General features: G+C 47.7%; 2 protein-coding genes and 7 non-coding genes across 10 annotated transcripts in view; 6 read left to right on the top strand and 3 right to left on the bottom strand.

Annotated features, from left to right (window-relative positions):
- The window catches only part of KIF2C (kinesin family member 2C), a 19,842-nt gene extending 6,257 nt beyond the window's left edge, over nt 1–13,585 (bottom strand). The window contains exons 1-14 of one of the 2 annotated variants that reach the window (XM_075039299.1): nt 13,367–13,585; nt 13,123–13,217; nt 11,353–11,457; nt 11,070–11,118; nt 8,269–8,388; nt 7,401–7,517; nt 6,902–7,002; nt 6,550–6,645; nt 5,300–5,354; nt 5,051–5,213; nt 4,681–4,771; nt 3,013–3,076; nt 1,753–1,844; nt 1,340–1,482 (exon numbers count right to left, since the gene is read on the bottom strand). In XM_075039299.1, the coding sequence (XP_074895400.1) occupies nt 1,340–1,482; nt 1,753–1,844; nt 3,013–3,076; nt 4,681–4,771; nt 5,051–5,213; nt 5,300–5,354; nt 6,550–6,645; nt 6,902–7,002; nt 7,401–7,517; nt 8,269–8,388; nt 11,070–11,118; nt 11,353–11,457; nt 13,123–13,217; nt 13,367–13,430 (1,355 nt within the window). In that variant the 5' untranslated portion in view covers nt 13,431–13,585. The remainder of the gene's footprint in view (nt 1–1,339; nt 1,483–1,752; nt 1,845–3,012; nt 3,077–4,680; nt 4,772–5,050; nt 5,214–5,299; nt 5,355–6,549; nt 6,646–6,901; nt 7,003–7,400; nt 7,518–8,268; nt 8,389–11,069; nt 11,119–11,352; nt 11,458–13,122; nt 13,218–13,366) is intronic. The other variant, XM_075039298.1, reaches the window with a different exon arrangement.
- Nucleotides 13,586–13,903: 318 nt separating this feature from the next.
- LOC142036186 (U5 spliceosomal RNA) lies at nt 13,904–14,018 on the bottom strand. The gene has a single exon (XR_012652116.1). It is a non-coding gene; the product is annotated as a U5 spliceosomal RNA (small nuclear RNA).
- Nucleotides 14,019–14,989: 971 nt separating this feature from the next.
- Nucleotides 14,990–15,104, bottom strand: LOC142036173 (U5 spliceosomal RNA). Its single transcript, XR_012652104.1, has one exon. It is a non-coding gene; the product is annotated as a U5 spliceosomal RNA (small nuclear RNA).
- Nucleotides 15,105–15,657: 553 nt separating this feature from the next.
- Nucleotides 15,658–21,876, top strand: RPS8 (ribosomal protein S8). Its single transcript, XM_075039303.1, has 6 exons — nt 15,658–15,767; nt 16,633–16,739; nt 17,118–17,217; nt 19,744–19,919; nt 20,902–21,031; nt 21,713–21,876. Exons 1-6 carry the CDS (start codon nt 15,764–15,766, stop codon nt 21,820–21,822), a joined length of 627 nt encoding a protein of 208 aa, XP_074895404.1. The 5' UTR covers nt 15,658–15,763; the 3' UTR covers nt 21,823–21,876.
- LOC142036168 (small nucleolar RNA SNORD55/SNORD39) lies at nt 16,479–16,563 on the top strand. The gene has a single exon (XR_012652099.1). It is a non-coding gene; the product is annotated as a small nucleolar RNA SNORD55/SNORD39 (small nucleolar RNA).
- LOC142036171 (small nucleolar RNA SNORD46) lies at nt 16,923–17,026 on the top strand. Its single transcript, XR_012652102.1, has one exon. It is a non-coding gene; the product is annotated as a small nucleolar RNA SNORD46 (small nucleolar RNA).
- On the top strand, nt 20,185–20,257 carry LOC142036169 (small nucleolar RNA SNORD38). The gene has a single exon (XR_012652100.1). It is a non-coding gene; the product is annotated as a small nucleolar RNA SNORD38 (small nucleolar RNA).
- LOC142036170 (small nucleolar RNA SNORD38) lies at nt 21,425–21,496 on the top strand. Its single transcript, XR_012652101.1, has one exon. It is a non-coding gene; the product is annotated as a small nucleolar RNA SNORD38 (small nucleolar RNA).
- A 681-nt stretch (nt 21,877–22,557) lies between the features above and the next one.
- LOC142036182 (small nucleolar RNA SNORA35) lies at nt 22,558–22,687 on the top strand. Its single transcript, XR_012652112.1, has one exon. It is a non-coding gene; the product is annotated as a small nucleolar RNA SNORA35 (small nucleolar RNA).
- The last annotated feature ends 830 nt before the right edge of the window (nt 22,688–23,517 follow it).

Raw genomic sequence — 23,517 nt, forward strand, 5'->3', positions numbered from 1 at the left:
GAATTATCTCTGATATGAGAGCACAGAAGGACTAGTGTGAAGAATATGAACCTGCACTCCAGTTATAAAGGTTTAAGACTATTTAATCTGCCTGGCTCAACTCAGCCAGCCTACACAGGAATGCCTTTGACTGCTAATGCCTTGCATGCATTTGGAGCTTCAAGACATACCTTTAGCACTGCATCTACCTGCCTCAGAGCAGGCCACATGTCATTCTCCTTAATGCAACTGCCATTACACACTAAGCTCAGCCAAGCTCCCCACTAAACAGCTTTAGCTGTGCTAGCACATTACAGTCACGTTAAATCCCCTTCTCTGGCCAAGCTAGCTTGGCACTTTACCTCTGCTGTGCAACTGCACCTGCCCCATCACTGCAAGGCACAGACTGGAGTCTTATAAGTTACCATAAACCTCTCTGTGACCTTCACTGTCAGTTATTCTCTGAGAAGGCTGGCAGGCTCGCTGTCCCACCTGCGTCCCTACTGCTGTGGGAAAGGGAGGGAGGTTGTCCTGAAGTGAGGCAGAAGTCTGAAATGTTAAACAGTTCTTGGCTGAACTGTCAGCCAAAAAAGCATGCAGAGCAGAGTGCTGAATGAGCTTTCAGTATGTGCATATCTGCACATGCAGTGTAATACAGAAGCCAAGGAGTTCTCATTTGCCTAGTAATGTTTCCATAGCAGTTGCAACTTAACCAAGACAGATAAGACATAGTAATACAGATTTTGGCTCCTGATTAAATACACCAGTATGATGGTAGTGTTGCCCCAACCACAGCCTTCCTGCCAGGATGATGAGCCAAGCCTATGGCTGTCCCTTGGCACCTGCTCTCAAAGATTCTTTAGACAAGATCCCTGAATGACATGTAGCATTTTTATTGCCATTGGAATACCTTGTCTGGCCTGCAGTTAAGCCAAAGCATTTTTGCAACTGTAGGTTGATGCTCTTCCTTGATCTTGCAAGCCCAGAAGGAGCTACTTGTGCTCCTGCAAACTAGCTGATACTTCTAGAAAGCAGCCAGACTGCTCAGTTTGGCTGTGGCACCAGGGCAGCAATCTCCTCATGTGAATAGTTTCTCTCTTCTTGGAGTTACATGAGGGCATATGAACCATGAACTCTGAGCTTCTCTATGGAAGGCAGGCTAAACCCATCCCTGCTAGCCCTTTATTCTGTAGCCATCATCTTGTACTCATGCAGAGGTGCTGTTCAGTGCCTGCCTATGACTGGGTCCAACAAGCTTCTGTTTAAGTCTCAAAGCACCAGCTACAGACATTATATATTTTTTCTAGACATGGAGATACAACAGGACATGACTCTTCTTATTGGTTTTAAAGCACCAAACCTGCAGGCACTGCCCATCTCAATCATTCTGATGACATCCTCAGCGCAGCTGACTTGTCTCTCTTGGAGACCAACAACCTGGACCTGCTGCTTGCCATCCTCCAGGACTCGAAGCTTTGCCTTCTTATTCAAGAGGTCAAACACCTATATTCAGGCAAGATTGAGGCAAATCTGAACAAAGTCTCCTTGGAAGCATTTTGCACTGTCTTTATAGAAAGCTATATAGAAACAGCACCTTTAACACAGCCTTCCAATTCAATTCCAAACACACCGAGAACAATAAACTATACAGAACTATAGAAACCGGTAAGTTTCACTCAGCTACTTATGAAACATTCAACCAAAGAAGTCAAGTCAAGATTTAAAAAAAAAAAAAAAGAAAAAAGAAAAAAAAAGAAAAGGAGAGAGTCTTACCTTTCCATTGTATATTTCAAAGAAAGTCACATAGACTTCCAGGTCCTGACTCCTGTACCTGGGCTGGTTTAGGAGGAGGAAGACATCTTGTGCTATTGAGGAAAAGCAGAAGTTTAGTTAACTAGCTTAAAGCATGCTCTAGTTGCTACTTGATCTGCTTTCAAATGTTGTGCAGCCATAAGTCTGTGTCTAGCAGCTGAATGGCAGTCATCTTAAACAAATGTTAGTGAAACAATTAGTGCTGTGCTACCATGTGGAGAACAGTTTCAGTAGCATCCTCATCCAGGGACTGAAAACACACTGGGGCTATGGAAGTTTCTACTGTTAATGTCACTGGCAGACAGCAATCCTTACTGACCTTTGGGGAACACTGGGATCCTCTATTGTTTTGGACAAGCCTGAAAAAGTCAGGTATTTATATTTCAAGAGCATCTTGTGTAAAGCCCAGAAAACATACATCCCTGAGCATCTGCAATTGCTGCTGTTTGGAGACAATGTACAAGATTATTTGACCCTTTGGCTGGACCCAGTGCTGCTTTTCACAATTAGGCTTCAGACTTTGAAATTGATCTGAAAAGCAAAGGCTCTTCTTCACAGCCAGTCATAACTAATTTTCAGAGACTAGCAAACAGTTGCTCTTGTTTCAACTGCCTTGCTAGACAGACTAGTTTTACAATATACCTTTCTAAAGGGAAAGTAGAGGAGGTCAGGGTTCATGGTGTTTTCTAGGCATTGTATCAAGGAGGGGCTTTAAGCATCTGTTTTCTGAAATAATTTTGTATGTGCTAGGCTTTTTTGCATCTAATGCTTACAGGAAGAAATATAACACATACATTCATATGCTTTCTGTATAACAAGCTTTATATCAAAAATGGGTAGGGTTGTGTTGCATTCAAGTTGGGCATCTCCAAACACCATCCTTATCTGAGACAAAAGCAAAGCAGAAGAATCAAAGTTAAATTGTTCAGCCCAGCAAATGCCAAACTAGAAAATATGTCATCTCTTTGCCTCAAAAACAAATATCTTCTGGTGAGTTAAGTGTGGATCTAGAAACTTACAGGCTGGATGGAAAATATTTTGTGAAACTGAAAAAATAATCATACCTCCTGCAACAAACACCACTACTTATTACTGAAAACACAAATACTTCATGTATCTTTTACTGGAAACATTTTAAATAGCCATACAAAACCAGATCTTATCTTTTTAAGGAAAACAAGCATTAATTTGATTTTCGTATCTAAAGAAGAATCAACTTACATGCAAAAGCATATATGCCCTTTGAGGCATTCTGTGCTCTCCCGGAGAAGTCTCCGCCCATAGTCTGTAAAGAGAAAAGACCAGAGGTAAGGTGTGGTCCAAACAAGTCAGGCTACCTGATTTTAGTCCCAAGAACATACTAGGAAGTTACCATATATACATATATGCTCCAATGTCAGCGAGATGATTAGAACACAGTGCAATTCAGGATAAAATTAGCTTGCTGCTTCCCTATCAGTACAGAAAGAAGATCTGGACTATGCAAAACAACAGCTGAATGCCTGTAAGGCTCTGCAGTGCAGAATCAAAGTAGTTGTTCCTTCAAGGGGAAATGCATGGCCTTGACAGTGCAACCAAATAGCCTCTGGTCAGAAGAAACAAAGCTTCATTTTTTAGGACATAGGTTGAGTAACATTTTCAATGCTACTTGCAAAAGCTCACGTGATATCAAAACACATCAAACTTCTAGAGTAAACAATACCTTTAACTCCTTTGACCAAGGTACCTTTAATCCCAACAAAACTTTCAGTTGGTGCTATCCTGGCGACTTGCTCTACCACTTTTATATGCAACAGCCATTATTTAAAACACAACTCAGTATCATGACACATTCTCAATCTACTGGCATTTAATATACAGCACTCCAGTCTCAAGGTACAGCTAATGTCCTTGCACTAGTTCTGCATCCTGGGATTAGGAAGGGAAAGTAACTTCATTGCCTATGATTTTAGTGCCTCACAGTTGTATTCCTGTAACGATGCACAAATGAGCTGCAATGGAGGCAGCCTATGTCCAAGCTTCTATAAACTTCCAAATTTCCTTCTGGATTACTGGAAAAGATCTACAGCTCACTAGGTAGCACTAATGATAGGAGATCCTAGCCCAAAACTTGCCTCTAACACTGGAATGACAGCAACTGTCTGATTACTCAAACTGGCAGGCTAGCCTAGTTGAGATCACTGTGGTTTGAGGCAAAGGCTTCTTGCAGAACAAGACAGCAGATCTGACTCCACTATCATGCTGTGAGGGAAGATAGTTTCCCACTTTCCTTCCCTGTAGTTTCCAGAAGAAGAAAGTTAAAAAAACAACACCCTTGTTGAAAATTTAGAGAAGATCACCTCTGAGGCAGAAAACACAACTTTTAGGTCTCTTGAAACTGCAACTGGTAGACCAGAAGGAGTGATTAGAAAGTGAATACACTAATTTGCCCACTTCACAAATAATACCGTATCACTTAAATGTTTATCTGCAACAAGAGGCTTATTCTTCCATAATCGATAAAGTCTTTGGAATGCCTCTAAGCTCAAAACACAGTACAGACAATAGCCTTTGTCTCAGATGTAGGCTAATAGCCCCACTTTGCAGACTGGAGTTAGTCAGAGACAGCCATCTGAGGCAAGGTATAGCCATGACTAACATGTCAGGACATCTTAAGTCTTTAAAATGCCAGCTATGGGGGGATTTTAGTATGATTTTCCTCACAACCTCAAAGGAAACCCACCAATATGTAAAACTACAGAAAAAGTGCATTAACAACTGACAAAGCATTAGCTTTAAGACAATAAAACCAGGATCCAAACTCCTTATACAATCCTACTAATTATCAACATCAAGGAGCTTTAAAATACTTTAAAGCTAGAAAATTCAAGACCTTGGAGAAAAACTTACATGTGTCTTGCCACTGCCTGTCTGGCCATATGCAAAGCACGTCGCCTTCCCACCCTCAAAAATGGTCTCCACAAGAGGTCTAGCAGTGAACCTGGATATTCAGAAGGTAAAAGACAGATAAGGTAAGCATTTCACACCCTGCTTCATCAGTTTTCCTAAAAAAAAAAAAAGGGGCAAATAAAAGCAAATCCTTAGGAAATCAGCAGGCCCATGCCAAAAATAACCTTTAGACATCTCAGTCCTTTGGTTTCCTCCAAAAAGGATTTTAATATTTATTTCAGGTAGCAGTTTCTTTAAGCCAGGATGCCATCTAGCCATAGCTCCATGCTTTTAATCTTGAGAGTTGTTACCAGTGAGAAGAAAGCATTACCTGTATACCATTTCATTAGATGAGGATTCATCAAATGAAAAGTCAAATCTAAATGCTTGGGTTTCAAGGTATTTTGTTAGGTCCACTTTCTGCTTTGGCTCATGCACCAGCAGGACACTCTTGCTCGGAACAGTAATCACATCACATTCCTTTTTTAGAAGTTCTGTTGACAGAAAAGACCCTCAGTGTTAACAAGAATAAGCAATGTCAAACTGCTCCAAGACACAACTGCTTTGTCAGTACACTCACCTTGTTTATTGAGAGGGCGCTTCCTCACACAGACACAAATCCTATGTTCTTCTATCTAAAAGGAAAGTAAGAAAACAAGAATTATTTCCCAATGACACCCACACCTACTTATTATTACAGAGAGAAGGATCTGATGCTCCCTCACATCTACTTTTCTATATGCTGGTCAGAGTTGTCCCTGCTACTGATCAGAGCCACTCATGCAGGGATGTAAGTCAAAGTCTGTTCAGTGCAAAAGAAACACTAAAAACAATTGACCTTTATGTAGCATGCTCCAACATATCAGGTGGAAATGCTGCTATGCTATAGAAAGTGCCCCAAATATTCTGTATCAGAATTAGTAAAAAGTTTAGTCCTTGGCCAGCTTTCCAGCAAAATCTGTGATATCAATACTGCAATTACGGTCAAATTCAGGCAAATTATTATTTTAGTTTACCCTAAACTAAAGGTATTTTTTGACCTGAGTTCTTTACTAATGCAGTAAGTTTAGCTATTTGTGCAGCACAGCTACAGATCAGCTGAGTTTGGGTGAGTCAGAAAGGAGATGATGACAAACTTCTTCTGTCATGCAGTGATACGTACACAAACAGCTGGTTCCCAGCCCCATAGGATGCAGGCACACAAACCACCTAGTGTTCTAAGCTAGTCCACGCCTGCTTTTTTGTTTGAACTTAAATGCTGTCATTTTTCAGTGACCATAACAAAGTTTTTGCTAGACAGGGACTACTTATTCTCAGGTATTAAACAATGCTACCTCCATAATTGCTGAAGACATTGACCGAGCCTGGTTTTTCTAGTTTTTGACCTCTACTTTTGCTCCTCTGCTTTTTGACCTAGTTTAAAATTACTTCATATGTGACTTACATACAATAACACTTTCTGTAATAGGGCAATAATCCATTTTAAATTATACCTATACCTACAATAAGCTAAGCTACTATGTAATAGGCTCTGCCATTTACAGGCTCTGAAAAGTACTGATGTTACCACACAAATCATTGCATGATAATTGTTAAAGTGCAAGCTCTTCACTAGTGACATATGCAAAGTAATGCAAGGCAGCTTAGCTTAGCCCTAAATAGGGAAGGTAAGTGACCTCACATATACCACCAGGTGCCTCAAGCACACAATATGCTCAGAGGATTTCCAAGGTGCAGTGATGCACTAAATTGCTCATATGCTAAAATCTTCAGTACAAAATAAAGAAGTCTGTTTACCGGCTGCAGTTAGTAGCCTCAGTATTTACTTACTGGGTCAGTTATAGATATTGGCTGGCAGTCTAAAGTTGCTCTGAATTCCTTGATCATCTGTGCAAACTCCCAGTTTGGACAGCTGCTGTCAAATTCCTGCATGGAAAAAGCCACGGGTGTGAAGGTAATTAACCTGTTACAGCAAAAAAAATCCCCAGAGCATACTAAACAATCAGCTGTACACAATTAGAAATATTTCACAAGATCCAGAGCTTTCTGAAACGAGAATCAATCCATCCTTATGTACAGCTTTGTAAGAACAAAGCCTGTCCAAAATATGGTTTAGTTTCAACTATTGTGATACACTGTCCTATAGAATTTCCCCTTACTGATGTATTGCGGAGTACTCCACCTGTGCACGTTTTGTCCTGATTTCACTAATTTGAGCTCTCTTTTCTTCTCTCTTGTTTTTCATTTTCTCCATCTCTTTCACAATGTTAGATCTTCTCCGAACTAGGTAAAATAAAAACATTTCATTGGATAAATTTTCATACTAGGTTTTAAGCACAATACAAATATTTCAACTTTTCCAGGTTGCTGACAGAATAACTTGTACAGGAAACAATCCTCTTCAGAAGGATGGTCATGAATTTTGCAGCACTTGCTTCCCAAACTAGATCTACCCATCACAGAAACTGCCCAGGAAGTCACAGTACCACTCTAAAGGCAGCATTTGAGGCAATAGCACTATAACAGAATTACACATTTGTAATAACAAATACTCAGGATATTCAGTCTTACTGCCAAAGCCACCTTTTCAAAGCTTTAGTCTCAGACTATACAAAGCAGCAATCACATAGTGATGCGCTGCTGACTTGGTCAGTCAGTTCTTACCCACTGCTCCCTGGTACCTGGGCTGCCTGAAGAGTTCATTCTAGCAGCAGGCAGATGATCCTCTGTATTTCCATTTACATTTGTCAGTGAGGCTTCTGGAGCACAGTGCAGCCTGCTAGTCCTGGTTCGGCCAGCTGCAGAAAGAAGCCAGACCAAAACCAATAATTAGGTCCCAAAGATCAAGAATAATTTTGTAATTTCTAAAGCCTCACAGACCACAGGCATTCCTCAGCTCTGATTCTGGATCAGTAGAGAGAACTAGCTAAAACCTGTGGTAAGTGTTCAAATAATTTTTTAAATCCTGTGCCAATCACCAACTTTTATTCAAAGCTACAGATCAAGGCCACACTGACTAAACAAGAATTTAGTATCAAGCCTCTTATTTCAATGTCTTTGCAGAACATAACAGACAAAGGATGCCCTCAGCTATTCATAGGGTAGGTCTGGTAAAGATAAATAACTACAATTTCATAATTCAAGTAGGCTCAAGTTCTTGCCTTACTCAACCAGTATAGGTAAAACTACTACCAGTCTAGTTACAGAGCACATTGTCAGCAGTATTAAGGTACTTCTCTTCCCCCTCTAGCCCTGTGAATACCACTTTATGCTGTCAAGCAGATACCACATCCACCCACATGCACAACCGCAGCTCTCTGGCTAACAAAGCACATCATTATTCAACAACACTGTTTCCAAAGTCCTTTGAGAACCCCTTCAGGTAGGGCCCCTAGATATTTACAGAGTGGCAGACCTCTAGGTCTCTCTTATTTCATAGATGAAGGCACAGAGGTTGCTCCTCCCCACCGGGATTTGCAGTTTACCTAATTAAATGCATACAAAGCATCTTGTTTCATAGTAAGAATTCACTGGGCTTTCTCCACTCACCAGGAACTGATAAATTGTTTCTGGTTTGTGTAGAAGTACAAGAATCCACCCCCATCTCATTTTCCTGGAGGCTGCACTGAGATTCTGTGATAACAGACATCCTGGAACGGCCACGAACAGCTTTGGAAACACAAATTCAAGGTCAGCATCATGCCTCAGACACTTGGACATTTACAAGTAATCAAATGCTCACAAAGTGCAGAACAGTGGGGAACAAGGTGTGGTTAAAAGGACCATTTCCAGATCTCTGATGCTTTAGCCAAGTGCAGGACAAAACAATGTAGGTGGGTGAAAAGTGATTATGAAATACAGCACTACAAAAAAAGCAAACAGTTCATTCCAGATTTGCGGTTCCAGTGAATTTCTTTCAGATACCACTAAGGATTCACTAATATGGCAGTTCCAGAACCTTAATACCTAGGAAGGAGGAAGTTAGAGGTCAGGGAACTGGGAAATCCTCTGAAGCTTCACACTTGCAGGGCTGTGTGAATTAACTGTTTGATTGTGGCAGTAGTATTGCAGTCTGGCAACTGGTCATGGGCAGCATCATGCCCACTATCACAGCACCCACACACAGTGTGCATGGTGCACAGTGGAGTGGGAGCTTGATAACACTAAATTCAGCTAAAAGACTCTATATAATCACAACAGCAAATCTTTGGAAAGGGTCCTTTTGTAGGCAGTCTCCATTGTCACATCTCAAGGTATATTTCTTTCACTGAGTCCAAGTCTCTCACAAAGCTGCCTGGGGAAGGGATTGGAACATACACCTCAATAGATTTGTAAAGAAAACAAATCTGATAGGAAAAAATTAGAAGTGTGATGAAAACTAGAACTACCTTCACTTCTAGCAGTCACAAGAATTTATCCAGAATTAATGGCTATGACTTTAAAGGACATTACATTTGTTTCAGCCCAATCGTTAATTTCAATTATGGAACAAATTCCTTACAACTGTACCCACAAAATTCAGTCTTCATATCTGTTAACTCTTTACCTGGAATCTTTTGCTCAGGTGCAGAGACATTAGGTGTCACTGCCACAACTTTAGGAACAAAAAGCATCAGTTTCATTATGCTCAGAGATGGCATTTTATTCCATTTACTTTTGTCACACACGCCCACACCAGGTCTCATCAAACTCAGCAGCACTTTTCCTGTAAATGCTAGTGCTCCTGGACAGGCATACCAACTGGAGGATTTGCTGCATCTAAATGGGCTTGATTCAAGTGATTCTTGTACATGAGGCTATTCAGCATCCTCCAAAATTCTTGTTGATACAGAGGACTGTGGTAATATCTGTTTCTTAATTCATTCTAAAAGCACTGCTTCTGCTTCTCTCACTTTCCTGAATGAGATGGAGACAGACACCTCCTGATCTTCTCTAATTTGTTTAGCCCAAGAACCAAAACTTGAAGCCAATGTTAGCTAATTGGTGCAGTGCAGAGTTTGCAACAGGACAGATACTCACTAACTCATGGGGTTTAGCTAGCTCTAATAACAGATAATAGTATTTGAGGAATACTGAAAACACTGATTCTCTCCTGTACTCTGAGCAGGTCTTCAGGGACAAGACTGTGCCAGTAGGAAAGACAATAGAATTTCAGATTTGCCATTAGATTCTATATGTCAGGAAAGCCATGACCTCTGTGAGGACATTTTTCCATCAATCAGTGACTGGATTAACACACTTTTTTTTTTTCTAGCTGGCTATCCAGCTCCATTAACTGACCTGTCTAGAGACAGTCACGACTTACCACTTCATTTTGCTTGCCAGTTCACAAAATTTATGGAGAGTTTTCTGGATCTGAGGAAGATCAGGATGCTCTAGTACAGAACAGCTTTTTACACTTCAAGTTTCTCAGACTACTCCTGCCTTTCTGATGCAAGGGGATTTGTATTGTTGTCTTCTGGTACCAGCTTCCCTCTCTTGCATTGCATGCAACAGAAGATGCCAGACAAGCCCAGATGTTTTGTTTATAGCTCAATTGCATGGAAAAGCACAAATTTTGGCTAACTATGCACTTTAGGATAATAATTAAACTAACAACCATTCAACCTCAGCATCACGCAAGTGTATTACAAATAGACCTGTAATGCTGCCACTTGCAATTCAAAAAGTCAAAAGAGTCAATGAATAAGCTAAAAGAAGGTAGAAAACATGGGAGTTTTCTAACTCCTGACACCTCAGGAAAAACAATTCCTTAACAATCCCACACTGTGACATCTCTATCTTTTCCTTCTGGCTTTGCTCAAAACATTGTTCTGACATAGAGTCACTGAGCTATGGCGCACCAGCTGGCACTTTGCCTGCCTGGTCTGAAATGTCTCCAAGGATAAAGCTCTAGTTATTGTCTAGGGGGACTGCTTGAAGGGGAGACATCCATTTGTCACCGCTATTTCTTTCTTGCCCTTTCCACTCTCATTTGGACACTTCTAATCCTAATAAGTGCCACTTACCTTTTGTTGTTTGTGGCATCTGCAAAACTCCATATGAAACTTTAAAACTCACTGCAACAGTAACTGCCTAGTGACATTTAAAGCAGTATCAAGGAATAACTACAGCAATGCTGCAGAAAAGGGCAACACATCAACAAACCCCAGGTCACAGGAACAGGACAGCAATCTGTTAGCAAAGTTTCTGCACTCCGGAGTCCAAAATGTTGGTATGAAATGATATGCTCTTGATTAGCATTGCCTGAATGAGCAGCCTTATGATGCACAAAAGTAGAATATTATGTCTACAATGAAAGACCACCACGGTTTCACAGGGGTATAACAGACAAGAGAACATTTTCTCACCTTCCCGTGGAGCAGGAATTTTTGAAAGGGTTGTTCTACGCTTCTGTTTCTGAAAAACAATGAATGCTGTAAGTAATCAGAGTAAGCTGCAAACACCTAGCACAGCACTTCAAGACAACTTCTTCACAACAACAACAAGAATTTCTGACCAAAGTCTTAACTGAGAGACAGAAAAGACAAGTTAGAGACCTCAAACTTGAAGACTGAGGGTATTGCTTATAACAACCTATGCTGTTGACACTTCAGTACCTTAGGAGAGACTAAATCACTTTAAAGCACTTACCTGTACAGTTACATTCTCTTGCAAAGGAAGGTTCTCTTTCACATCTGCAGCAAGTAGCTCTTCTGATAACTCAGGATTTATTGTTATCACATCATCAATCTCAATCTACAAGAGCAAAGACAGGATTTTACAGAGTGGAATATTGCTGCTACTGATTACGGCATTTTTCTTTTTTAACCTTGACTTTCATTACAGGCAAACAAACCTGACCCACTGCCTGCCAAATGTTAGGTTAAAATTCCCTGGAAGGGCAACACAGTAGTTCATATTCCATTTGAATAATCTCATACATCCAAATATGCTGGAAGAAATGTGCTAGTTAAGCCATTTACCCTCATCTGCCAAATACCACACAGCTCTGCAGGTGCCATAGAACACTTCTGAAGAGATGGGCAAAGCACATTTGGCATCAACTGCTTTAATCTCTTACTGCTAATCTTAGTAAATCTCAGCTGCTCTGTGACTTCTGTGCTAGGAAAGCATTAAGTATTTACTGTGTGATTGTGCTTACTGAAATAAACTTCAAAGAGCTGCTTAGACTTTGGGAAATTAAGGATTCAGCATTTAATCCACAAGTCAATTCACCTGCATTTTCACTTGTTGTTGCAAGTGATTTCACCTAGGGCCAGCTACCACCTCCTGCCTGACCCTCCAGTGAAGTCATAATCCTGCCTTCACCACATTCTGCAGCGCCCTGGCGCAGGCAACCACAGGGCAGCGGGAATGAAGTGGGGGCAGACAGCCAAGGGCAGGCTTGAACACAAAAGACAGCAACTTTCTCGGTTCAGTTTTTCAAACCTAACCCCCCAGAAGAGCTTGAAAGCACGTGTACACAAAAACTCCAGTATCACAGCAGCTGGCACTGGAATTCACCTAACAAAGCAACACAAGCACCACTCCAGGAAGTTCTTGAGTTCTCAATTCACTTTTAAGTTACTTAAATAAAATAAGAGTCCATAAAAAAAGCAAAAACAAGTACATGAACCCCTGTAAAATGTGGAGATACTACATTCTAACGTAAGAAAAGTAATCTTTAACATTTCATTTATATGAAATCTGTAAGTATCTAACTGGAAAGTGAATTAGCTCAGAAACACATATATGTAGGCAGTATAATATATAAGTGTACATAAGTGTATATACACAGTGTATATGTAAACGTATAAGAAGATTGCTGGACTTTGAAGCATCTTCATAAAGATTTATTATTGTAACACATGCACGCAATTTAGCCAGCAATGACATCTAAATCTGCACATTTTGCATATATGAACCCAGCATACACATAGGCAGTACAAGATCCCGTTTCAAAGAACCAGCCAATGGCAACTTTAAGATTTTAACTAAACTCTAGAGTATATGTTTCCAGAGAAACCAGCAGGACAAGCATGTTTGCTCGTTACCAAAGGAGATTTTGTTAAGTGTCAGGATTTCAGCCGCACCAACCTCAGTTGCCCCAGACTCTCCCCGTCCCCCCAACCCCACCTCACACAGGGTGTATTTCACGCCAGCGCAGACTCGGGAAATCAAAGGGAGCTCTCTTAACGCGGCACACCAAGTCCTGGGGAAAGCCTGAAGGCCATTGCCAGAGACACGAACAGCCCCAGAGCCGGGAAAACCGGGACTCCGGGGCGTTCCGACTGAGCAGCTCGCCCTGAGCGGGAAGAGCCCGGTCTCGGCACCGCTCCGCTGCCGCGTTCGCGCCTTACCCGGACGCGTCCATCGCGTTGCCGTAATTACGCAGAACCTTAAGGTCAGGCCGTCACTCACCTCCTTGCCCTTGACGGTGCCGCCCTCGCACCACTCCACGGACACGGAGGACCGGTCCGGGTTCACCGTCTTCACCGTCGCCTTGTGGATCAAGCCTGGAAGAGACCGGCGTTGAGACCAGACCCGACCCGGCCCGGCCGCGCCCCCCCTCCCCGAGCCCCGCGGCTACCGAGGGGCGCTCCGGGAGGGAGGCGGCGGCCGGGACACCCCCCGCCGTCATCCCGGTCCCCTCCCCGCCCCTCACCGTTGCTCCTCTGGATGTTAATGACGCGGCCGGGGCAGACGAGGCGGTAGAGGCGTGAGTCCATGGCGCGGGCACAAGGAGAGCGGCGGTGGCGTCACCTCCGGTCCCGGCAGCGAAACCCAGACCCAGGCAACCGCCGCCGATTTAAACCCCGCGCGTCGGCGTGCCGCGGGGCCTACCGGGAAACACCGCCGGGGGGGGGCGGGACTACGGCTCCCAGCATGCTCTGCGCGCACGGCCGCCTACAGCTCCCGGCGTGCCCCGGGCCAGGACTACGGCTCCCAGGAGGCCGGAGAAGGTCCGCGGCGGCCCCCGCAGGCGGTGCTCGGCGCGCCTGCGCAGTCGGCCCCGCTGCTTGACGGCGGCCTGGGGCAGGGCGGGGGCGGACGGAGACACCGCTCCGCCATCGGGGATGAGGCGGCTGTGAGGGGGGTTGGAGAGCGGGGGGTAAGGGATGGACAACCCCTCCGCGCTGGTGTGGTTCTGCAACTTCTAAAAAAAAGCTTTATTTATTCTGCTTTTAACCAGGTAAAGGGTAGCTCCACCGAAATGGAGCCTCAAAAAATTCCTCGACACTCGTGCCTGTTCCTCTCCACGGAAATCTTTAGTAAAAGGCGAAAGATTTATACGATCTGAAGAGAAACCAGAGTATAATCCCCACCTTCCACCCGCCCACCTGCCTTCCGCCGGCTGCCGCCCCACAGCACACGCCGACCCGGACCCGGACCCGGACCCGAACCCCGCCGCATCACCCGGCCCGACACCAGCCCCCGCGGCTACCGGCACCCCCGGCTCGGCCCGAGCCCGCCGGCCACGCCGGCTCGGGGCGGCGGCGTCCAGCGGGGCCGGCACGGCGCCCACCCGCGCTGCACCACGGGTATGCTAATCGGAGCCGCGCTGATGAGCCGCATGCTAACGAGGCGGCCCGCCCCGCCCCTCCCCCGGCGGGAGGGGGCGGAGGGGAGGCAGCGCGGGGCGGGGCCGGGGCGGCGCCCGGTAGGGAACCGGGTGGCCTGGCCGGGGCAGAGCGGAACAGAACGGAGCGGGCCGGGCCGGGCAGGGGACCCCGCCACGCCCGGCTCGGGGCGGGGAGAGGCCGCCATACGCTCCCCCCGCCGCCGCGGACCGGAGCTCGGCAGCGACGGGGGGGGCGGCCGAGCCCCGCGCACGGCGCTGAGCCCCGGGCGGTAGCGGCCGGGCCCGCCCAGGAGCTCCGCGGCGCCAAGAGCGGCGGCCCGGGCGGGGCTGGAGCGCCGGGGACAGCGCTGCGGGGCCGGGCCCCAGCGAACCGCTTCTCCCGGAGCCCGAACCGCCGCCCGGCAGCGGCCCCGCTGCACCGCCCGGCCCGGGACAAGGGGCGGCCCGAGGCCCCCCCGCCCGCTCCCCTCTTGACCGGACACGGGTAGCGAGGCGGCCGCCCCCGGCGGGGTTAGGGTCGGTGCGAGCAGGCCCGAGCAGTAGATCCCCCGCTGCCGTCAGCCGGGTCGGACCGGAGTCAGCACCACTGCGCGCACTGAGGAAGCCCTGATAGCTTGTTCACGCTGCAGTCCCAAAACAGCCGCGATAGCCGCAATAGTTTTTGTATATTGTTTGCTTTGTTCTATTTTTAACCAGATAAGGGATAGCTCCACCGAAATGGAGCCTCAAAAAATTTCTCGACACTCGTGCCTGTTCCTCTCCACGGAAATCTTTAGTAAAAGGCGAAAGATTTATGCGATCTGAAGAGAAACCAGAGTATGCCCAGTTTTCTCCCCGCGGACACGCCACCCCCGGTTGTCCCTCTGTAGGACACGGCGACCCGCGGCGCTTCCCCCACCCGGTCCCCGCTACCCCGTCCCGTCCCCTCCCACCCGGCGGCACACAGGGGCATGGCCCGCGCCCGGACCCAGCGACACGGTAGCGGCGGTATCATCTCCCGGTCCCTCACCGCCGGTGCGCGGTGCACCCTGGGTATGCAAATAAGTAGAATACTAATGAACTGTATGCTAATGAGACGTTCACGGCCCGGAGCGCCGAGCACGGCCGTAGTCCCTGGGGTGGGCTGCTGCCCCCGTCCGGCCCCGCCGCGGGATACCGGCCCCGGGCCCAGCCCGGAGACATTGGTGAGGTGACCCGCGGGGCAGGAGGGCCGGACCTGCGACAGACAAACCCCCGACAACGCTCCCTTCCCTCCCGGGGCCGCTGGTGCCCCGGCGGAGCAGCCCCGGCGCTGACACAGGCTGACACCCGACACCGGCCGCCGCCGTCTCCCACCGTCTCCCCTCACGGCCGCCGCGTCGCCAGGCAACGGCGCGCGCCCCGCGGTGCCGCCGCGGTGACGTCACTGCCTCGCGAGAGCTCGCCCCGCCAAGCCGCCCCGTGAGGCTCCGCCCCGCCTCTTTGCGCCAGTGCCGCACCATGGGTGAGTTCGGCCGCCGCGGGGCCCGGCTGCCATCCGCCGCCATCTGCTCGCCGCGGCGCCGCTGCCCGCCCCTGTCCCTTACCGGGTGACAGCGGGGGGTGCCTCCAGCCCGCACCGCCCGCTATTTGGGGGCGGCCGCGGCGGCGCCGAGCTGCTGGCGGGGGGAGGGTGGCCAGGCCCAACATGGCGACGGTGGGGGGTGGGGGTGGAGGCGGACAGCCTTGCTTTGCCCTGCCTTGCTGCAGGCCCCGAGCGCTGAGCTCGCTCTCGGCGTTTTCCGCAGGGAACCTTGCGGATGAGGTGAGACGGCTTTCTGGGGGACCGAGCAGGAGGGGTGGGGGGTGACTTTGTGAAGGAGCTCGTTGGCGGGGTCTTGTCGGGGACCCGGGAGGTGGGGTGCGCTGGGGAGATGGTCCCTGTAGGGGACCCAGCGGGCTGGGCAGAAGCAGGGTTGTGTTGGGGTGCTTCTCGTAAGGGCTCAGCATGCAGGTGGGATGGAGGTCCCTTCCCATGGAGGAGCTACCAGACCCCCACCGATAGCGTAGGGTGTTTGCTGTAGTGTGCCTGGCGGCTTGGGATGGGGCACTTCTCATAGGGTGCCCAGCACATGAGGTGGGTTGAGAGGTTACCGTCAGATACCCGTCAGACAGAGTGGAGGGAGTCTGTCTGCCTTGCATGGTCCTGCTGGAAGGGAGGAGGTCGAGGTGGGTCTGAGTATCAATGATGAAGCTTCTCTCACTGCTGCATAAGGCTGAGTGCACTGTGCGGATACCAACCTTGGAGAGCTGAGGACTCAGAACCGTTTCCCCATGCTGTGGCCAGGTGGACTCTGTGCAGTCCTCTGACCACACTGCTCTCCATTCAGGTATCTCCAGGGATAACTGGCATAAACGTCGCAAGACTGGGGGCAAGAGGAAGCCTTACCACAAGAAGAGGAAGTATGAGTTGGGGCGACCTCCTGCCAACACTAAGGTGGGTGATTTGGGGAGGGTGGTCAGTAGTTGTGTTTACAGACACCCAGGTTGCTGGTTTTGCGCTGTTGGTGGCTTAAATATGTGCTGTGTTTTCTGAGTGGTTAAGTATCTGTCACTGCTTCTTTAAGATATGGTACTTTATGCCTGTGGAAAGCAGTGATACATTTTTGCAGTAAGAGGCAATTGGAGTGATGAAATTTTCACCTTAGGTAGATGCAACAGACCGTTCTGGTCACTTACCGTATCTGCCGATGCTGGGGTTTGTCATAGTTACACTGACCACATTGCCTTTGAGCTTAGGATTTGGCTGGGCTCCTGTGTGAGCTGTGCAGCATTCCAGCGCCAACGACACCCTGGTGTTTGTTTCTGACTGTAGATTGGCCCACGCCGAATTCATACAGTGAGAGTTCGTGGTGGAAATAAGAAGTACCGTGCCCTTCGGTTGGATGTTGGCAACTTCTCCTGGGGATCGGAATGTAAGTACATTGTAAGCCTGATGTGTTGGAAGGGAAAATTCTGTTACAGCTGCGCTGGTCTCTGCTACTGCTGCAGAGCAGAGGGATGATGATGATGCAAGTGTGGATTTGTAGGCTGCGTTTGAAAATCACAGAGCTTGCAGTACTGGGTCTGAAGCAGCATGCATCGTGATGATAACTTTGACCTTACGTGGCCTTAGGAGACTTGGATGTCTGCTAAGTTCACAGTGATTGGAGTGTCATAGTTACACTGAGTGATGTGCTCGTATTACCTTTTTACTGGGGGAGTACTACAGAGGGGCAGAAAACCTAAATATGGGTAGTGCTTCATAAATGCAACTTCTTCTGTTTATTGATGAACAGTTACTAAAAGGTGGTCTTGTACGAGAGAGAAAGGTGTTGAGGATTTTGTCCTAGGGCCGTGCCTTCTCAGAAGAATCCTAGCAGGTGCAGTTTACTTCATACTCCTGTTTTGCTAAGCAAAAGCGGGAAGCACAGAAGTGAGAGGGGAGTCTGTAGTGTTTCCCCTGAGCAAGGTGGGGTTTCTCTGAATTACAAACTGAAAAACCATATGACTTGAGCCTGGGCCTGTTCAGTGTTACTCCGTGCGATGGTAAAGTCAGCAGTGAGGTGGTGTTTCAGTGGGCAGCGTGGTGTGAGGGAGAAAGGATAGGCTTTCTCCTCAGTGATCCCAGAGTGTTGTCCATGCTGTGATAAGTGCTGTCATTTATAGGCATTATTACAGAAGTGAAGGGACTGAGCCTACCTTGCAGAACAAGGATGAGGTGCATGAGCAAAGAGGAGAAAACCCATCTTGTGCCTGGCCTTTGCATACTTGGAGGGCTGTGTCTCCAGAGCAGGCAACTGCTAACAGTCAAATCTAGTAGCTGACACTGAATGCTTCAGGTGGGTCTTGGAAGGGTGAAAACACCAGCTTCCCCTCTCAATTTACTCATAAACCCTCATCCTATAAAAATCATTTCTAGTATGTGTTGCAGAGCAGTCCTGTTCAACACTGCTTAATTCAGTAACTCTAGGAAGTACATATGGGGTTGAGCCCTGTGTGCAGTGTTAGTTGGCGTCTTGTTGTGGTTTAACCCCAGCCAGCAACTAAGCACCACGCAGCCCCTCTATCGCTCCCCCCCTCAGCTGGACAGGGGAGAGAAAACAGAACAAAAGGCTTGTGGGTTGAGATGAGGACAGGGAGAGATCACTCAACTAATGACGGTCATGGGCAAAACAGACTCGACTTGGGGAAAATTATCTCAATTTATTACCAACCAACCAGAGTAGGGTAATGAGAAATAAAACCAAATCTTAAAACATCTTTCCCCCCACCCCACCCTTCTTCCCGGGCACAACTTCACTCCCGAATTCTCTACCTACCCCTCCCAGCGGCACAGGGGAATGGGGTTTACGGTCAGTTCATCACATATTATTTCTGCTGCTTCATCCTCCTCAGGGGCAGGACCCATCACACTCTTCCTCTGCTCCAGTGTGGGGTCCCTCCCACAGGAGGCAGTCCTCCACAAACTTCTCCAATGTGGGTCCTTCCCACGGGCTGCAGTTCTTCACGAACTGCTCCAGCATGGGTCCCTTCCACGGTGTGCAGTCCTTCAGGAGCACACTGCTCCAGTGTGGGTCCCCCACGGGGTCACAAGTCCTGCCAGAAAACCTGCTCCGTGGGCTCCTCTCTCCACAGATCTGCAGGTCCTGCCAGGAGCCTGCTCCAGCACAGGCTTCCCATCGGGTCACAGCCTCCTTTGGGCACCCACCTGCTCCAGCGTGGGGTCCTCCACGGGCTGCAGGTGGAGATCTGCTCCACCGTGGACCTCCCTGGACTGCAGGGGGACAGCCTGCCTCACCATGGGCTTCCCCACGGGCTGCAGGGGAGTCTCTGCTCTGGCGCCTGGAGCATCTTCTCCCCTTCCTTCTACACTGACCTTGGGGTCTGCAGGGTCATGTCCTCACTCTTCTCTCTGGCTGCAGTTTCTGTGCCACAGCAACTTATTTTGCCTTCTTAAATATGTTATCACAGAGGCACTACCATCATCACTGATGGGCTCAGCCTTGGCCAGCGGCGGGTCTGTCTTGCAGCCGGCTGGTATTGGCTCTGTCGGACATAGGGGAAGCTTCTAGCAGCTTCTCACAGAAGCCACCCCTGTAGCCCCCCCACTACCAAAACCTTGCCATGCAAACCCAATACACATCTGCTGAGGTATCTTCCAGAAGTTTATTAGCATTGCTTAATCTTATTTGAGATGAGTTCCAGCAAGGCCACAGATCCCAGTTTTTCACTTGGGGTGAATCGGTTTGCAGTTGTAGGCTTCTGTCCTAGCAACAGAAAGTTGGACTGATGAAAAATAGATGATCTCTCAGTTAAATTTAATTTGATGCCAGGGAAGCTGGAGGACATTTGAGAGGGTGATGAGTGTGAGATGGTTTGAGGGTGTGTGTGAAATGGTGTGGACTTGTTCTCAGTTGTCTGATCCCTGTAGGTTTGAATTCATACTCTTCTTTTGAAAGGCTGCACTCGCAAGACCAGAATCATCGATGTCGTCTACAATGCTTCAAACAATGAACTGGTGCGGACAAAGACCCTGGTGAAGAATTGCATCGTTCTCATTGACAGCACCCCGTACCGGCAGTGGTACGAAGCCCACTATGCCTTGCCCCTTGGACGCAAGAAGGGCGCAAAACTGGTGTGTCTGGGATTGATGTTGTCATTTTGACTCCTTGTCAAAAGTAGAGTCTGCCCTGCTAGAGGCAGTTAGCCATTGGGAGTGGACAGTGCCTGGCAGAATAGGGTTGAGTACCCACCAGTGATAACGTTGGTTGTCTGGGTGACGTTCCTGTCAGTTCCCAGGATAAGTCTGGCTCTGTTAATGGAGTGTTCAGTACCATGGAGCTCTCTCTGAGGCATTGCACCTGTTTGTACACAAGGACCTGCCTGTTGATCCCTTTGGTCTTCTAATGATGATACCTTTGTCCAGTTCTGCTACTGAAGGGAGAACGATGACACTTTATGGTGCTGAGGAGGACTTTGCAGGTCAGGCCCTAGTGCTGGGGAATGATTGCTTTGATGATAAGCTTGTAGATTGCAAACTAAACTTCAGCTTGCTTTTAAGTGCCTTTAAACTATCCAGACCCATTGCCTTTTAATTTTGTTAAGTTAAGATCCAAACCCCAGACTGCTAGAAGGTATTTAAACCCTTATGTGTAGCACTCAGCTTTAGGTCGTCTTGCATTAAAAACAGAGCACTTCTAGCTGAGTGCTGTGCAGTTCAGAAGCACGGGGAGAGCTTGTAAACCTGTCTGCCAGGACTTGCACCACGCCCAAGTGCTGTCATGTCTGGAGAGGGAGAGTATTCACTTTTCTGGAGGAGGATTAATTCATCAGGGAAACCTTTGCAATATCATTTGTCGAAGAGCACCCTTCCCTAGGGCACTGTGCTTTGTTGTCAGCAGTGACTAGTTAGCAACATGGCATTTCTTGGCCTCCAAAGTGAAACAGCACCTGGTTCTGTGAGGTGGACATATTTGTACTTCTAGAAGGTTTGACTAGGAAAACACAGTACAGCACTGAGGATGCAAGGGTCTCCTTGATGTTAGTGGAGACCACCTGCTCTAGGAGAAGGCGGCCATGTGCTTAACCTTGTCTTGAACTTACGGTCTTGTTTTTAGACTCCTGAAGAGGAGGAAATCTTGAACAAGAAGCGTTCAAAGAAGATCCAGAAAAAATACGATGAACGAAAGAAGAATGCCAAGATAGCAAGTATTCTTGAGGAGCAGTTCCAGCAAGGAAAGCTGCTTGGTGAGTCCCTGGCAGCACTCATGTGGGTAGGGATAAGGGAGTTGGGGCACAAACAGTGTGCCAGAGCAGAGCTAACTGCAGGGTGAAAGCGATGGGGTGTTCTCCATATCTGCAGGGGTATCTTCTGGGTCTTAAATGTAACTTGTTCTTTTATCTTCTCTGGAGTCACCCCACTTCTGGCAGGAAAAGGAAATCTGTTGCTGGAGCTCAAACTGGTACATGTCCCAGCCAGGCTCCTGGAGTTGATCATTCCTGGTTGGCCTTTGAGAAAAATAGTGGCCCTCAAAACTTGCAAAATCCGTGGTCTGCACTGTGTGTCAGAAAAATGTCCCACAAACTTGTAACAGCTTTGACCGGTTTCAAGTTCTGAGGAATAGTTCAGTGTTCTGAAGTCTTCTGGTGATGAGATCTTTGTCCAGTTCTGCTACTGAACTTGAGCGATGACAGTTTGGAGATCTGAAGAGGACTTCATTAGGGACTCAGTCCAGCAGAGCAGGTTCAAGAGCAACGGTACCTTAGGGGGAGGTACTGAAGCCAGCACATAAACTGGTGTGTCTGTTACTGATAACTTGCTCATCTCTGCTTTTGCAGAGAGACTGCCTGCAGCATTTATTTCATTTTGTGTATATACTGGGGAGGTGAATTATTAAACTTCTTTAATTGGATGACTTCTCGTTGCAGCCTGCATTGCCTCCAGACCTGGACAGTGTGGCCGAGCCGATGGCTACGTGTTGGAAGGCAAAGAATTAGAGTTCTACTTGAGGAAGATCAAGGCCAGAAAAGGCAAATGAATAAAAACTATTCTGCTGAGAGAACGAATAAAACCAAGAGTCTACTACAGTAAAGGGGTTGTGTGCTCATTTGTGTGGGCAGGGTGGAGGGGGCTTGCATAGCTCCTGCTGCCTGTAAAATACAGAGGAAGAAGGATCTCTCCTGGAATCCTGAGCGCTTTTGTATCTTCAGACAAGCTCTGATCCTACATGCTCTCAACTAAAACATCTCCCTGGGTTCTAGGACAGTGACTTAATGGACCAAGTAGGTGTGGAAAAGTGTTGTCAGACTTGGCTCAAGTGGAGAATTTCCAGCACTGGAAACCTGCGAGCAGGAGGAAGGTGCAAATGCCCACCTCCACTGAGAGTTCTGGCTTTCTGGGAACTGCCAGAGTCTGGCTGGGCACGCGTCCCCCTTCTTCTGTGGTGTGTTAGGTCAGCACACGCCGAATTTGGGGTCTTGGACTGAGGTCAGTGGGGAAAGAGGTCCTGCTGCTTCAGGAGAGGGCTGTCCAGGGAGCAGCTCTGCAGCTGCAGCGGTGTGTGTCTTAGACTGCATTCGTGCTACATTTGGCTGAAAAATTGTTTCTTACACCTTTGGCCTCTGCAGCTGGTACCTCCTGCTTCCCCTTTGCAGATCACATGTGCTCACATCCTGTGGTTTGGGCCAGCAGCCCCTTTTGCCATTGCTTGGTGTTTCCTGCCTGGTTGTACGATTGCCTTCAGGATCCGGTATCTTCTTTTAACTGAACTTGGCTGCACTGCTCAGTGACCAGCTGGTCTTCCCCTGACCTCCTTGGTCTCATTCCAGTGCAAGATAAATTCCTTCTAGCAGAAGGGCCAGTCTCTCGTCATGGTCTGTCCCTTTCGAAAGCTGGGTACAAACTCCAGCTTTCTGCCCTGTCACTTGTGGTGGGATTGGAAAGCTGTGGTGAACAAAAGCTTTTCCGGATGTTTTGGGGCACGTGATGTCATTCCTTGGGGCTGATGTCTTTTAAGAAAGCCGGCGTGATGGATCTCTGCATCTAGTTGCCAAATACTTTGTGCAGGTGTCATGGTTTAACTGCAGCCAGCAACTAAGCACCATGCAGCTGCTCACTCACTTCCCCTCCCACCCAGTGGGATAGGGGAGAGAATTGGAAAAGAAAAGGTAAAACTTGTGGGTTGAGATAAGAACAGTTTAATAGAACAGAAGAAACTAATAATAATAAAATTACTAATAATAAAAGGATTAGAATATACAAAACAAGCGATACAGAATGCAGTTGCTCACCACTTGCCAGCCAATGCCCAGTCAGTTCCCAAGCAGTGATTTCCCCCCTCCCCAGCCCCACTCCCCCCAGTTTATATACTGGGCATGACGTCACATGGTATGGAATACCCCTTTGGCCAGTTTGGGTCAGCTGCCCTGGCTGTGTCCCCTCCCAGCTTCTTGTGCCCCTCCAGCTTTCTTGCTGGCTGGGCATGAGAAGCTGAAAAATCCTTGACTTTGGACTAAACATTACTTAGCAACAATGGAAAACATCAGTGTGTTATCAACATTCTTCTCATACCTAACTCAAAACCACAGCACAATACCAGCTACTCGGAAGACAGTTAACTCTATCCCAGCCAAAACCAGGACAGCAGGTAACTAAGGTGAAGCTGGGAGCCCATCTAAGGGCTGGTCCTGGCGCTGTGGGCACAGGCCAGACTCGCACATCTTATGCCTGCCAT

The sequence above is a fragment of the Buteo buteo genome, chromosome 10 (genome assembly GCF_964188355.1).
Source record: "Buteo buteo chromosome 10, bButBut1.hap1.1, whole genome shotgun sequence".
Lineage (NCBI taxonomy): Eukaryota > Metazoa > Chordata > Aves > Accipitriformes > Accipitridae > Buteo > Buteo buteo.